Here is a 17,346-nt window from a genome sequence, read left to right as displayed (position 1 = left end):
TCGTAATAATTTAAATCTCATGTTTACACACAGAATACATGTTGAGGAAATAGATTTCCTTGATGTCTCTGTTGAGGTGGTGGGCAGCTAAATACAAACTAGCCTTTTTAGGAAAAACACAGCGAGCAACAGTATCCTTCATGAAGCCAGCCACCACCTCACAAATTAAAATGGAGCATCGCATACGGTGAGCGACTGAGGGCAAAGCGTAACTGCAGCACTGATGTGGCTTTTAAAGAAGAGGGGGGCCTCATGATTCGGGGATTCAGGGCTAGAGGTTACCCTTATAAACTACTCAGAAGAACCAGTGACAAAACATCATGCACAAGAGAATATCCTATACATTAGAAAGAAGGACATGCCAGAAACCCAGCCAACTAGACTCATAACAACTTACAATAATGAGTCTGTCTCTATTCGCAAAATGCTTAACGAGAATTGGCATCTGGTCATAAGTGACCTTGTCATAGGGAACAGTGTATCCTCCCGCCCTCTAATAACATTCCACAAATCCAGATCCCTTCGAGATATCCGTGTGCACAGTTACACTAACACGAGGGATACACAAGCAAGTTGGCTTAGCACATAGCAGAGGTTTTTCAAATGTGGCAGGTGTAAAGCCTGCAAGAGTAGCAGCAACACAAGGAAATTCTTACTTCCCACAGGTAAAAATCTAAACATTAACAAATTAATTACATGTGGAAGTGACTATGTGGTCTATGTGCTGGTATGCCCCTGTGGATACAGATATGTGGGCAGTACTGTCTGCCCACTGAAAAAACATGTACTTGAGCATTATAGGGCCCTTAAGAATTGTGATACGAACTAGCCAGTGGTAAGACACTGGGCAAAAACGAATAACAAAGATGCTGATTTGGTGTCCTATTTTGGGATTGACAGGGTACTGGAGAACACAGGAGGCAGAGACAGAGAGTTGAGACTGAGGGTGTTGGAGTCAAAGTGCATTGTTCTACTCGGTAGTGAATCCCCTGCGGGACTGAATGAAGATGATGAATTACATGTCCATATTGGCTAATGTGGCAATGGATGGTTTACCTTTTAGAGCATGTCTGCTGTTTAGCTTTGAAGTTTTATATTCTTGTCCTAATTTCTATATTTTCTTTCCCACTTTATTTTATTTTCTCCCATTTTTCTCCAATTTTGTCTGGCTCTCTTGGCTCTCATAAGTTTACCTCCTCCACTCACCTTCGCTTAATACCTACATGCCAGAATATCACTATGCTAGTGTATTTTTCATTAACGTCTAAGCTGAGTATTATGGGAGGTTAGAGTGTATCGTGACAGTTAATGTGTCTAATTTGCAGCAATCATCTGATCATATTGACTTGTCAGAACAATGATTTGTCACAACACTCAAAACTGTTTATGTGACGGTGTTAGGATATATTTGCGGTTATAAACTACATAGCCATTTGGCTGTTACTTTTCATTTGGTGCTTATTGTGTATTGATAAATAATTATATAATGTCCTCACAACAATAATTTGAGGCTAGCCATTTGGTCTGATGGTAAGTACCTTTGTTTGATTGTATGCAACAAATTGGTTGTTCTTGGTCAGATGATATGCACCTTCGTCTGATTGTAGCCAACAAATTGGTTGTTCTTGTAACAATGCCACTTGGCTACATTTAATGTTTTGGACTCATGCACCAGTTTTTTGTGTAAAGGAATTACTAATTAACTGTCGTTGTGGTCAGCTCTAAATTAGCCAGACAGAGCAACGCTGTGGCAGACTGTCAAGCGCAGGTGTTGACAATTAAGTGACGGTGCAGAGCACCAGAAACCACCGGCTCAAATTAAGCCCTGATGATAAGCCTTATGAATGTTTGTTTCTCTGGTCGATCTGACCAACTTTTGATTATTATTTATATGTATCATTGATATTTATCAGATATGTCTCACAATATGATATCGCACTAAGTAATGAATTTAAATATGACGATCGTAATTGTTTTTTGCTGCTACAAGTATTTCTTTCATTTTGATGAATCTATGCAACAAGACCTCTTTTTAAAGGTGACGGGGCACAGTGAATGTCAGCAGGCCCTGACCATGCCCCTGAGGGGGTGAAACGCGTTGACGTAAATAAACCTTGGATTACAAATTGTGCAGTAGAAGTCCTTTCCATAGTCTGCGCTATCTCCTGGATTGAGTTTCTGTCGATGTATATATATGCACACACACAAATATTTTTGTGATTATATATTAAAATCTTCATTCAGATTAATATAAAAATTCGTTCTTAAAATTTTGGAAAATATAAAATGTTTAGCAAATCATTTTAGGGCATTTATTTAAATTTACATACAAAGGGGCAGATTTATTAGTGGCTTGCAATGTCCTTGCCTGACGCAAGTTGACGCAGGTCAATGCAAGTCCTTATCTGGAATTTACGAAGCCACTTTTTTTGGCTTTGCGTGGTTTAGTAAATACAATGCATTGCAGTGCGTACCTCTGCCTTCCATCACTTTGCATCGGGTCGGCATTACATTAGTGGAGCATGGGGATTCCCAAGCATCCATCCATGCATTTTGATGCAAACCCAGATTTACAAAGACTTGTAAACATGGGTTTGCTCCAAAGTGGTGCACCTACCCAACATTCTGTAGCTCACATAGAAAGAGGAATGTGCCTTTAAGGATTGCAATGCTGCCTGTAACGCAAGCCCTGTTGTTATATGCTGCAAGTGTGCTTGCGTTCATGGGCGTAGGAACTGTGGGGGACGCGGGGGACATATCCCCCCCAGATTTTGGAGTGGGGGGGACACAGGGGACAAGGGTGGGGGGGACGAGGGGTCAAACAAATTTCCCCTCTACCTCCTGAGAGGGAGATTGGCAGGCCATTAGCGCGCAAAAAAAGTGCGAAGTGCGAGAGGTGATGTGTGTCCTAATGGCCCTGCATTTGACCTGGCGCCTCTCAAATGATCCGATAGTCACAGCATAAGGTGACGTCATAGGCCACTCGCCCCCCTGCCTCTGCTCTTTTGAAGTCTCTGTGTGGCGCAGCACCCCTGAGGCTCAGGGAATTATTTAGTTCTCACCTCAGCTGCCAGGCGCCTGGTGACATTTGAAAGTGGTGGGGGTGTGGGGTTTACAAGTTGTTTTTATTTATTTATTTATTTATTTATTTATGCATTTTTATATAGCGCGGACTTTACCCGAAGGCGTCAGAGCGCTTCACAAAAGGAGCAGAAATGAAACATAATGAGAAACATTACAAAAGGACAGATTGCAAAAACATACAGGGTTGTATGCTAGCGCTACCTTCTGTTCTGTCAGTTTTGACTGAGTGGAGTCTGGAGTGCAGCCTGAGCCTCGGCTCAGCAGCCTCGCCCTCACCTCTGCTGCCAGTGCTGCTTTTTAATTTTTTTTATTTATAGTGCGTGAAAGCCCTCTCCTCGTCGCATTTTGTTTAAATTGTGCCCACGTATGTTCTGTCTTAATTCCGCACTTTGAATAACTCCCGATAACAAAGGGCCCTTTCACGCCGTGTTTCTGTAATTATAGATTGGACTAGTGTTTGCAGGCCTGTCTCTAAATTCGGCTATTCATGGGCATTGTGGCTCAATATTCTTGCTTAAATGTGATAAATTTCTAATTATCTGAATGAGGCTTACAAAGTAGATTTAGTTTTATGAGCGCGGACGTGAGAAATCTAACCTCATACGGACTGGGAATTAATCAGACGGCCGCTTACAAGGCTTTCAAGGGGCGAATGAAATATCTGCGAGGTAGGAAGATGGGAAAAGATTTTGGAGATTTTTGTGCGAAAATGGACATTTGTGTGTTTTTAACGCATAGGCTAGGGTTGCTAGCGCTACCTTCTGTTCTGTCATTCTTGTCACTGTCCATTTGTGAGCAGCGTCCTGCACCGTTGTTCTTGGCATGCAGTCAGTGCAGTGAGTGTATACATCACAGCCCCAGGTCACCGCACACACCTTTGGTTCTCTGGGCACCAGGTGCAGGTCTCTTCTCGGGCCCAGCGCGGCGCAGCCACAGATTGGACACTTATATAATGCTCTGTGTTGACGTGCTGTAGTGTTCTTTAAGAACTCCGAGGAAGCCTTTTGGAAATTTTCAAGACTTTCTTCCTTAAACTACTGTGAGAGTTAAGACTGACAATGTTTTCAGTATAACTAGATTCGTACTGACACATCTGACATTAGGTCAAAGGTTTTTTTTTTAATATTCATTTAGGGGATGGTGCTAGACATTGCTGTATTACATTGTGTATTCAGATTTGTCAGTGTGTGAAATGATATGTGATCACCTTATGCCTACACTGTAATTTTCATTTAAAAGGCAGGGGCGGCTGGTGACATTTGAAAGTGGTGCGGCGTAAACACTGCACTGTGACGAGCGCGCGCAGCGAGCGAGGCCCAACCACCTATGGGGGATTCGGGGGTTCTCCCACGAGAACATTTTGAAAAAAGAGTGGGCAAATGGTGCATTCTTAAGCACATTTGAGAAAGAGGTATCTTGGCCAATACATCTCTGGGAGTAGCCAGACAAGTCTCTTTGCACTTGCACAGATACATCTCTCTGCCTGCATTCGCATAGGCACAGTCACCCTGCACTCATAGACCCATTACTCACCCTTCCCTGACACATCACTAAGCCAGCATTCACCCATCCACATCACTCACTCTGGACTCACACAGGCACACTGCTCAACCTGCACTCACACAGACATCACTCGCCCTGGACTCACACAGGCACACTGCTCACCATGAACTCACACAGACATCACTCACACAGGCACACTGCTCACCATGCACTCACACAGACATCACTCACCCTGGACTCACACAGGCACACTGCTCACCCTGCGCTCACACAGACATCACTCACCCTGGACTCACACAGGCACACTGCTCACCCTGCGCTCACACAGACATCACCAACCCAGGACTCACACAGGCACACTACTCAACCTGCACTCACACAGACATCACTCTCCCTGGACTCACCCTGGACTCACACAGGCATACTACTCAACCTGCACTCACACAGACATCACTCACCCAGGACTCACACAGGCACACTGCTCACCCTATACTCACACAGACATCACTCACCCTGGACTCACACAGGCACACTGCTCACCCTTTACTCACACAGACATCACTCACCCAGGACTCACACAGGCACACTGCTCACCCTGCACTCACACAGACATCACTCACCCTGGACTCACACAGGCACACTGCTCACCCTTTACTCACACAGACATCACTCACCCTGGACCCACACAGGCACACTGCTCAACCTGCACTCACACAGACATCACTCACCCTGGTCTCACACAGGCACACTGCTCACCCTGCACTCATACAGACATCACCAACCCTGCACTGTCACAGACATCACTCACACAGGCACACTGCTGACCCTGCGCTCACACAGACATCACTCACCCAGGACTCACACAGGCACACTGCTCACCCTATACTCACACAGACATCACTCTCCCTGGACTCACCCTGGACTCACACAGGCATACTACTCAACCTGTACTCACACAGACATCACTCACCCTGGACTCACACAGGCACACTGCTCACCCTGCGCTCACACAGACATCACCGACCCTGCACTGTCACAGACATCACTCACACAGGCACACTGCTGACCCTGCGCTCACACAGACATCACTCACCCAGGACTCACACAGGCACACTGCTCACCCTATACTCACACAGACATCACTCTCCCTGGACTCACCCTGGACTCACACAGGCATACTACTCAACCTGTACTCACACAGACATCACTCACCCTGGACTCACACAGGCACACTGCTCACCCTGCGCTCACACAGACATCACCGACCCTGCACTGTCACAGACATCACTCACACAGGCACACTGCTGACCCTGCACTCACACAGACATCACTCACCAAGGACTCACACAGGCACACTGCTCACCCTATACTCACACAGACATCACTCTCCCTGGACTCACCCTGGACTCACACAGGCATACTACTCAACCTGCACTCACACAGACATCACTCACCCTGGACTCACACAGGCACACTGCTCACCCTGCGCTCATACAGACATCACCAACCCTGCACTGTCACAGACATCACTCACACAGGCACACTGCTGACCCTGCGCTCACACAGACATCACTCTCCCTGGACTCACACAGGCACACTGCTCACCCTATACTCACACAGACATCACTCTCCCTGGACTCACCCTGGACTCACACAGGCATACTACTCAACCTGCACTCACACAGACATCACTCACCCTGGACTCACACAGGCACACTGCTCACCCTGCGCTCATACAGACATCACCAACCCTGCACTGTCACAGACATCATTCACACAGGCACACTGCTGACCCTGCGCTCACACAGACATCACTCTCCCTGGACTCACACAGGCATACTACTCAACCTGCACTCACACAGACATCACTCACCCTGGACTCACACAGGCACACTGCTCACCCTGCGCTCACACAGACATCACCGACCCTGCACTGTCACAGACATCACTCACACAGGCACACTGCTGACCCTGCGCTCACACAGACATCACTCACCAAGGACTCACACAGGCACACTGCTCACCCTATACTCACACAGATATCACTCTCCCTGGACTCACCCTGGACTCACACAGGCATACTACTCAACCTGCACTCACACAGACATCACTCACCCTGGACTCACACAGGCACACTGCTCACCCTGCGCTCATACAGACATCACCAACCCTGCACTGTCACAGACATCATTCACACAGGCACACTGCTGACCCTGCGCTCACACAGACATCACTCTCCCTGGACTCACCCTGGACTCACACAGGCATACTACTCAACCTGCACTCACACAGACATCACTCACCCTTGACTCACACAGGCACACTGCTCACCCTGCGCTCACACAGACATCACCGACCCTGCACTGTCACAGACATCACTCACACAGGCACACTGCTGACCCTGCGCTCACACAGACATCACTCACCAAGGACTCACACAGGCACACTGCTCACCCTATACTCACACAGACATCACTCTCCCTGGACTCACCCTGGACTCACACAGGCATACTACTCAACCTGCACTCACACAGACATCACTCACCCTGGACTCACACAGGCACACTGCTCACCCTGCGCTCATACAGACATCACCAACCCTGCACTGTCACAGACATCATTCACACAGGCACACTGCTGACCCTGCGCTCACACAGACATCACTCTCCCTGGACTCACCCTGGACTCACACAGGCATACTACTCAACCTACACTCACACAGACATCACTCACCCTTGACTCACACAGGCACACTGCTCACCCTGCGCTCACACAGACATCACCGACCCTGCACTGTCACAGACATCACTCACACAGGCACACTGCTGACCCTGCGCTCACACAGACATCACTCACCAAGGACTCACACAGGCACACTGCTCACCCTATACTCACACAGACATCACTCACTCTGGACTCACACAGGCACACTGCTCACCCTTCACTCACACAGACATCACCCACCCTTCAATGCACTGCACTCAATAGGTTTCATGTCTTTCAGCCTGTCTAGGCCCGACATTGCCTGGTGACAGTCTCCAGTACATAACACCACGTCAGCTGGGGCCTCTGAGCAGCTGGGGGTGCTCAGCACAGACCCAAGAATGCAAGCAGCCCCCCACAGACACTGGTGTTATTGTAGGCTGTTCGTCACTGCAACACCCTACACTGTGACTACTTGCCGGCCTTTCTCAATATTTCTCTTCATAACTATGCGATTGTATACGTTTAACGCGCGTACGGTCTCGCACAATGGGCGATTTGTATAGGGTCACTGGAAAGTCCACAAGGTTGTCCCTGTCCCCCCCAGAAATTTAGTGTCTCCTACGCCCATGCTTGCGTTGGTGCTAAGCAGCACAAAGCGTTCAAGCGCAAGGAGAGAGCAGAAATGCTCCATATCTTTGTAAACTATATCCTCAGTGGCCATATTTGGAGAAGAGTGTGTATTTTACATATTTTGTGTCCGAGTATGTGTCTGTGGATGTGTGTCCGTGTATGTATGCCTCTATTTGTGTGTGACTGTGTGTTCATATGTCTGTGTGAGTGCTCATGCGTTGTCTGTGTGTGTGTCCCTGTGTGTTTGTGTGTGTGCGTCCATGTGTGTTTGTGTGTGTTGTGTATGCATGTGTGTGTGTGTGGACCCGTGTGTCCGCAAGTTAATGCAGAGCTCGTCCCTAAATGGCTCCAGCCTCACTTAACCATTCGGCAGAGAGACCTATCAAAATGCATGAACATAACATTAGAAAAGCGCTGTTATGATGAGTTTGGACTTACGCATTCGAGCCAGTTCCAGTGTTTTGCCAGTGTACTCCGTCTGCACCAGGGTGCAGCATCTCTTGAAGGCTTCAATGCAGCGCACAAGGAATTTAACGCCTTTGATGCGACTGGCCCTCGCCTCGCAGGTCTCTCCGGTGGGGTACTCCTTCATGCCGTCCAGGCAGCACTGCCTCACGTCCTTGTGTTTGTAAGAGTTTACTGGGAATAGAACACAATGGAGTCATTGGAGGCCATTTTGCTGGGTCGCCCTTCCTAGTTTTAAAGGGGCCATCCATTGAATGATGTCACAATACCTCTCTGGTGACATCATCAAAGAAAGCAAGGTTCTAGAATGCCTCTTCTTGGTGATTGTTGAGCATGCAGGACTGGATAAAGGGAATTTCTTCTTTTTCCTATCCACTCAGATGGCCCCTTTAAAGGAGCCCTCTGGGGAATGATGTCAAATTTGGTTTTACAAATCAAACATACGTCATCAAAGGAGCATTCTGTCGCCCATCTTTGATGATGATGCCAGGCTGGGTCAGATGCTAGTCTTTGGATTTTTCAATGAATGGCCCATTTAATTGCAAGAAGTATCTGCTAATGAGCGAGGTTAAAAGGTGGTCCTTGCAAAGACTTTCAGAGCACCGAATGCCTCTAACTAAAATAGGGAACACAACAAAGAAAATGTAAAAATGAAAGAAAAGAAATGTTATGAGGATGATTGTGAAACAATCCATATATTAATTTAAAAGATTTTCCCCGTTGGTCAAAACCGTGCAGTTCAAGTTACCGAAAATCTACCTGATTTTAAATGTGTAACTCTGTTGCTCTCTAAAGCAAACCGCAGGCAGATTTATGATTAAAGTAATCCCAAATAATAAGATTTCAGTCAATATTTCTTCTATTAATATTTGTCAGTTTTAAATGTATTAGCTAGAAACACGAATTACTTGTGCAAATGTAAAACACAGGACAGTGTCCCCAATCTTGTAGATATGAACGACAATTCCCTGACACCCAGCACACAATCTCATGGACATAAAGAGATGTTCAAACTTTGGTGTGTGAGGGCCTTATTCACAAAGGTAAACTTACACATACATATAAGTTTAAGTTTGTTTTGAAATAAGCAAACTCCGATTTAATAGCAAGTTTATGACTGTAGAGGCTCCGGGGTGAGCACTCCGCACATAAAAAGATATTACCAGTTCTCCACCCCGACTGCAGAATCTCCGCAGTCGTAAATTTATGATTAAATCTGACTTTGTGAATTCCAAAACAAACGTAAACTTACACAAAAGTGTAAATGACACCTGTCAATCAGGACCCTAGTGTCCCAGTATCCGAACCATGCACAATTTCCTCAGCACACACTACGAGTCACTTACTTGCCTCTATCCTTTTATCATCGAAACTGGTGTCTCGTTTTGGTCGCACAATATCAGTGCAGGCTTTATCTAGGAAAAAAATGCATTTAGGAGAGGTGAATAAAAATAAAACATGAATGAGGCTGCAGATTTAGGATTATTGGCACCATGAATGAGGTTAGCATTATTTGCCAGGGGCTCCAATCAACAACTACCTTAAGGTGAATAATTTGCACACTGACTGGTTTACGAATGGGAATGCAATTTGCGCTGCAATGTAAGTACTAAGGGGCAGATTTAGAAGCCCCCTGCGCCACTAGTTCATCACTTTTTGTGACGTACTGGAGGCGCAGGGGGCTCCTCCATATTTACAGGGTCAGGAAAAGCCACCCTGCGTGGCTTTTCCCCTCCTTGTAAATACGGCCCCTTCACACGCAGCACTTTGCGTTGAAGGGGCGTTCCATGGGTGTTGCTGTGGGTGTTCCCACGCAACACCCATGGAACAAGACACATCTCCAGATTTACGAGAAATCGTAAATCTGGAGATGCATCTGAATGCTACGCCACCCTAGAGGTGACTTAGGGAGGCGCAAGAGGAGAAATGTTTTCATTTTGCCTTTTTTTTCCTCTTTCAATGCGTGCTGCATTCTACGGCACGCATTGAAAGAGGAAAAAGCCTTTAGTGATTGTTTTTGTGCAGGTAGGTGCCCCTTCCTGCATAAAAACAATCTCCCCATGGAGCAGGCATCCCTGCACCATGGTGCAAGGGTGCCTGCGCCGGCGGCTTGGCAGCTGTTTGTGCGCCAGCGCAGGGGAGAGCACAGGAATGCGGCATATTCTTGTAAATATGTCGCATTCCTGTGCTCTGTAAGTGCCTCAGCGTGGCGCAGCCAACGGGCTTGCGGTGCCACGCTGCGGCACTTTCTTGTAGATCTGCCCCTAATAGTTGACATTGCAAACTGTAGTTTTGCAAAGCGTTGACAAATGGGAAACCCAATAAATATTAATTGGGCAGGTTTGAATATGCGAGTCACTGTGACTGACTATGAATGCAGAGAAGGAAGCAAACCAAGGGACAGCCGACACTTCTGTTTGTGCATTTGCTTTCCCGTGTATGAAACATTTTTATTTATTTAAAACAGCCAGTGTCCATTAAAGTGGCAGGAGCTGTGTTTAAGGCTGCTGTAAAAATAAACTTTCCAGTTTAGGAACAAATCGGGGTGGGCAAGCATTGGTCGTCTGGGCAACTGCCTCCTCCACCCCTGAGGGCTACTGATATGATTCCCGGAGCGAAACCTGTACCCAGGGGACAGGTTTACCTTCGCAAAGAAGTGTCCATGGTAAATTGGGGCTAGCCTATGATCAATGGTTTGCAACCACAATTTGGGTTGCAAACAATTGACACATCCCTTTCTAAGTCACAAATATGAAATGCGCTCCTTTTACACCCCCAAAAATTGATGCATCCTTTCCAAGTCACAAATAGGAAAAGGGGGTCCCTTTTACACCCACTACAATTTGCTATTCAAAGAGGATCGCAATGGCCCCTTTATGACTCTGAAAGACTATTACGACTTATTAAAAGGGCTTTGTAGATTGTTAAAGCCCTTTTGCAATCTCAAAGATTGTGTTTTTGGAAACAAAGCGTTTGTGACAGCTAAAAGGCTTTATACATCTGGGCCCTGGGCAACAGAGGTTTTTCACCTTGCCCACATCATAGAATCACATGGTGTACTTGCCGCAACATCACAAAAAGTGACACAACAGCAGCGTAAAGGGCTCATAAATGAGGCCCATAGTGTTTTAACATTGCATAGATACATTGGCACAGAGGTTACCCGGGGGGTAAGTAGACATTGAAAAAAACAGGGGTTTACAATGAGCTATGACCTACGGTAGGCTTGGATGGGTGAGAAAGTTTGCTGTTAGGTAGGGACAGCCTCTTGGTGGCTTGGGAGTGGAGGCCTGTGGTTTTTCCCCTAGATATTGGAGTTGAGGCTGGCCTTGACTTTGGTATGGCAGCAAAGGTCTGTCAGAACTTTTAGGAGGGCATGTTCAAAAGTTTGTTGAGGAGAAAGAGTTTCAGTTTCACCTTAAAGTTGGGGAAAGTTTTTATTTGTATGTAAGTCTTGAGGTAGTGTGTGCCAGATTCTTGGGGCAAGTATAAAGCCCCAGTAGTCCTATGCATTTAAATAATCTACTGCCTGATCCCTGGCTGAAGACAATTCCAAATATCATATTTAGAAATGCAAAAATTCAGCCCAAGTGGGGCAAAACATTAAACCGCACCCACTTGTCAAAAATAATGATAGAAAAATAAACTTGGCTAAAAAAAGAGATCTGTACAAATGTAGAAAGGCATGTAGGTAATAACTACTACAGAAGACATCAAAAGAATGCCACAGGAGACAATTTGTGCCTCTAGAGGTCTTGATATGGAACTAGGGCATGGGCATCTCTACCAGCAAAAATAAATATTCAGAAAAAGGGTACAAAATATAAGAAATAGACTCCCAGATGAACTATGGGAAGCAGAAACGGTAAATGGGTTCAACAAGCATTCATCAGCCATGAGGCACAATAATACTGGGTGAGGATGGTAAAGCTGACAACCACACAGAATCCTGAGATGATAGGTAGAAAAGCATTTTGCATGTTGTTGCTTCTAACACCGTTCAATAAACTAATATAAATATTGCAGAAATGATATACTGCATTAGGACTGAAGACCACTTCGTTAGTATTGCCATATGGGATGATTTGGAACGTCTACGTCTTGGTTAAACAAGAGAAATGTGAAATTATGTGGCTACAACGTTATTTTTAAAAGTAATTCTATTACTTGGACATCTCCAAATGAAAAAAGATAATGCACCAAACTATTAACCTGACAGCAGTTCCATCTTGGAAGGGGGGTCTGGTATCAGGGAGAAAGAGGTATACTGTTATCCTATGTGTTTGAAGTTTGCAGAAGTTAACAAACATTTGACCGGGGTGGTGAGAAGATTGGTGGACTAGTTGGTCCTATTCAATGCAGTTCATCTAAGGAAGGAGGTAATGTGGTGTTCAAGTACCTTGACCAGTTGGTGCCTTGGCATTGGCATTAGTAATTAGTGTAAGTCCAGCCAAGTTGAACACGTCTGTGTTGTCTTTTCCTCCTCCTGCACCACAGCCCAAGTCACTCTTTTCGAACTCTCGCAGAACCTGTAGCAAAAGGGTTCAGTGTGAAAGGCAACACAATGAAAAAATTGATCTATCAGCTTTCTCTGCATAATGTCAACCTTACTCATCAAACCCGTTTCCCTGTACAATTGCAACATTATGGACATGTGACAACTCTGGGGCAACAGGAATTGTATGGATAGGGAACCTTTCCCTGGACAAAGAAAATATTGTGAATATGCTACCTTTCCATAGACCATGTCATCCTTACAAATATGTGACATTCTTCTAACCTTTCCCAACCAGAAAGATCTGTAGCCTTTCCATGAACAATGGACCCAGTATGGATCTGGCACCTTTCCCTAAACAGTGGCAACAACATGGGTATGGAAAATGTACCTAAACAATGACAATGGAAACACTTTCCTGGAAAATGGCAACTTAGCTGCCCAAAATACTTTCTCCATAAGAGGACAAAAAAATCAATATTATAGATATGTGACATATCTCTGCACAAGAGCAACATTTCTTATTGGTCACCTTCCCCTGAGCAATGGCAGCAGTAAAGATCTGTGATGTTCCCTGGCACAGTGGCAACATTGAAGTTGTGTGCTATTTCTCCGCACAGTGGTATTACAACTGGACAGTGAACATTCTGTGGTCAATAGAAGCGTTACTGAAATTAACATTGTTGTGAATGATAGTGACATCACTGACATATAGCCTTTACATTGGCAATATCGTTGGATAGTAATATTTCCCTGGAATTTGAACATATTACTCAAGTGTGGCCTTTCCCTTTGCAACAACAATATTATTGACCAGTGGCCTTTCTCAGTTGAGTGGTCTGTAGTTTACCCTGAACTACGACACTAACGTTGAAAGACCTTTCCTCGCTGTTTACATCCTGCCCGCCATAACTCTAAAACACAACTTGCCAGGCACTGAACTTTAGGAAATGGGGACACCAAGGGCCATGTAACTGATATATTAGTCACTGACACTATTTGACTAATATGAGAGTCTGCTTTAGGTCTTCTTACATTTGACTCCTAGACTACCTTAACATTTAGAGTTGTAGGAGGCTCACAAGGAAATTTAAAATGCAAATGACATCCTCACTCGGCCAGTCCACCCTTACTCCTTTATCAGTGATGAAGATTCACGTGGCTCTCTGATCACTGCCACTCTATTCAGGTGGAGTTATTGCAAATATTATTTGACCCTTTAGCGCTGATAAAGACCCTGGTATTAATTACATGAATGGGCCGAAACATAATCACAGCCTTATACGAACTTTCGACATATCATTCAGTGATACCTCTTGCAAGATGCAAATCCTATTTAGCGCCCCTTTTGTTCCTAATTATAGGCAGCTTGATTATGTTTAACCTTACGTGTTGAACATTACATCTGTGTGTTTTTTACTGTTTCACAGCTAAATTGTGAAACGTTTCCCAAACACAGGAACAGCTAGTCATGGTTCACATGGAAATCTGCAATTTCCCCCAAGATAGCTAAGTAGTTCTATTTTGTTACTAATATTATAGGGTTCAGAATCAACAATGGGCCTGATGTACAAAACACTAGTTACAAAGTACTGGTCGCAACCTGTGGGTAACTTAGGGAAACCACCAATGTATTAATAGGTCGGTTTGCAAAATTCTCATACAGAGTGGGTTGCAATCCAACGCATTTTATGAATATTAATGAGGTAAGTTGCAAATTGCTACTTAATCCGATTGGATGGAATCAAGAGACCAATATGTATTAAATTGCATTTAAATAAAGTAAACCCTTTTTTTAAATGCAGCCCATGTCCATAACGAAATAGGGATGCTGTGAAAAAAGGGGGCTATTAAAAAAAAAGCTTTGTTCGAGACTTGGCAATCTTTCTCTGCACTACTGCCTACTCCCGAACAATCGTTTTCTTCTAATTCACAAAGTGGAATAAGGTCCCGTGGAGACCCTTTCCCTTTTGCAAATAGTTGGCTGCCATAGCTTCAGAGAATGTACATTTTCAATGTTTTGCGACAGAACTGTGATGCATCTCATAAAGAATGACCACTTGGAAGGGACGCCCACAAAGCGGCCCTTAAAAATGGAGATTCCTTATGGAGATGCAAACCCGATTTAAGAGTCGGTAATAGTTGAATTTTTAACAAAGGGTTTGTCAAAAAAAATTCTATGATTGCAAACAGTCTGAATCGCTGTTTGCAACTGTAAAAATGTTTTCTACATCTGGCCCAATATTCTGAAGCTAAGTGACTTGACATGTTGTAGGCTGGCTTCCGCAAAGTCCATTTCTCAAGTTAGACACTTACTGGCACATGCATCAACATTGGAGTTTGCGATTCCTTAATTGCGAAAAATAAGGAATCGCAATTAAGGAATCGCAAACTGCAATGCATCAAGAAATCGCGAAATAAATTGCGATTTCTTAAAATTCCTTAATTGCGATTCTCAATTTAAGAATCACAATTAAGGAATCCCTTCCCATTCATTCCTATGGGCCTAGACGCCCATAGGAATGAATGGGAAGACATTCTCATTTTGCGAATCGTAATTAAGGAATCGCAAAATGAGACTGCAATTTCAAGGGTGCAGGGTGGGTCCAAAGGACACCTTGTTTCACCTCTGAAATTTGCCATTAAGTACATTTTTCACACACACATGACCCAAGGGCATGTGTGTGTGTAAAATGGCACTTTGAAAAATGCACTTTTGTGCATTTTTTAAAGTTTTCCCAAATTACCATGAAGGTCAACATCATGGTAATTTGTACCCCTTATTTGTGAAATCGCAAATTTTAAAAGTATGATGCATTGCATTTAAGCGCAATCGCAATTTAAGAAATCGCAAATTTGCTATTTCTTAAATTGCGAGAACAACAAAATGCATAATGCATCCCAAAAATGGAAATTGCATTCGCAAACGGACGAATTTTGCGATTCGCACCGTTTGCGAATGAAATTTCGTTTGATGCATGTGCCCGTTAAATACAAGTTAGAAGTTTGAAAGGAGGTTTTCTAATAAACCAATAACAGTGTTACAATCTCACTGAGATTGCCTGCCAGGAAGCAAATTGTAATCGAATTGTCTCCTGAAGGCATGCTTGAACTGAAAGAGTTCAGGATGAGTATCTTAGACAAGTCCACTTTAATATCTGTACAAGCCAAGTACAAACTTAACAAAATACAGAAAACAGAATTCAGAGGGTTTAGTTGTGCATTCCAGTGCCCTGTAATAGGACCTGAGTCGAGGCTTTAATTGTGTTCCTACCAGAAATCAGCATTAAGTTGTCTAGAATTTCAAGGGAAACATGTATCAGTATTTCAATGGAAACGTAGCAATATATAAAAGGATACATGTATCAGTATGTCACGGGAAATACGAAGCAATATTTCAAAGGGTGCATGTATAAGTATTTTCAACGAATAAATGTAGCAGTAATACACAGTAGTACAAAGGAAACTCGTAGCGGTGTTTCATGGGACACGTTTAGGGAAAAGAGAGCTCTGGGGGGTTTGCGAAGTTGCATATTTTTTCCTCAGGTGAACAACCCATATTTCTCACAAATACTATGATGACTGCCTATAGTTTGTGACGTTTTGTACATGTGGGTTGTTATGGTAATATATGATTTTTGCACCTTTTTAAAGTTTTTTGTGTGAAATCCATCCGTTTTCACATTAATTGATTTAAAGTTAACTCACGAGAACATGGCACATTCAGAGTTAACAAGAACTAATGAGGAATAGTAGGAAACTCCTCAAACTTATGCAGGGCTATAATAATCAAACTCCACGAAACTTCAGTTGTACACAATAAAGTGATACACCCTTGGCTCTAGTTTTTCGCATAGGTCTCTTACTCATAATTTTGTCCCGCTCTAACTTCCTTCATTCTCTTTCTTTTTGTCTCTATCCACCATACTCACCACATGGCTGCCTTTATGGATGTTTTCCTGTTGCTACCACTTTCCATTATTATGTTCACTTTCTCTTGCTTTCTTTTTATTTCCTACTCTTGCTTTTTTCCTTTTCATCCTTCTTTTCTTCATTTCTTTCTCTGTCTCCTGCCTTATGCTTACTCTTCCACTCTTCTTTTTTGTTTTGTTGCCTCATGTTTCTTTCCACCCTCCGCATTTCCAATTGTTATTCAATCTATCTGCATATTTCTTACCACCGTCTCATATAGGTCTTTTTTCCTCCCTTTTCTAACATTTCAGATCTTTCAATTTGCTTGATTATATTTCCTTTATTTTCCTTGACCCATATTTGTTTGTTTGTCACCTACTTCTTTTTACCTTAAACATTCTTTTCATCTTACTCTATCTTGCTTTTTCGTTAATTCATCTTCCTCTTTCTTTCCTTGCATGCTACCACATTTCATTCTAGCTCCCTTTCGTTCTTTCTGTCTCATCTGGTTTTGCCACAATTCCTTTCTTTGTTTCTTTATTTTTTTCCTC

General features: G+C 44.0%; 1 protein-coding gene across 1 annotated transcript in view; it reads right to left on the bottom strand.

The window, feature by feature from the left end:
• C5 (complement C5) overlaps nucleotides 1-17,346 on the bottom strand; it is a 354,269-nt gene that overhangs the window by 186,997 nt on the left and 149,926 nt on the right. The window contains exons 15-17 of the mRNA XM_078641875.1: nucleotides 12,788-12,917; nucleotides 9,735-9,803; nucleotides 8,362-8,562 (exon numbers count right to left, since the gene is read on the bottom strand). Coding sequence (XP_078498001.1) covers nucleotides 8,362-8,562; nucleotides 9,735-9,803; nucleotides 12,788-12,917 — 400 coding nt within the window. The remainder of the gene's footprint in view (nucleotides 1-8,361; nucleotides 8,563-9,734; nucleotides 9,804-12,787; nucleotides 12,918-17,346) is intronic.

Source organism: Lissotriton helveticus, chromosome 5_1 (assembly GCF_964261635.1).
Source record: "Lissotriton helveticus chromosome 5_1, aLisHel1.1, whole genome shotgun sequence".
NCBI lineage: Eukaryota > Metazoa > Chordata > Amphibia > Caudata > Salamandridae > Lissotriton > Lissotriton helveticus.
This window is presented reverse-complemented; position numbering and strand designations above follow the sequence as displayed.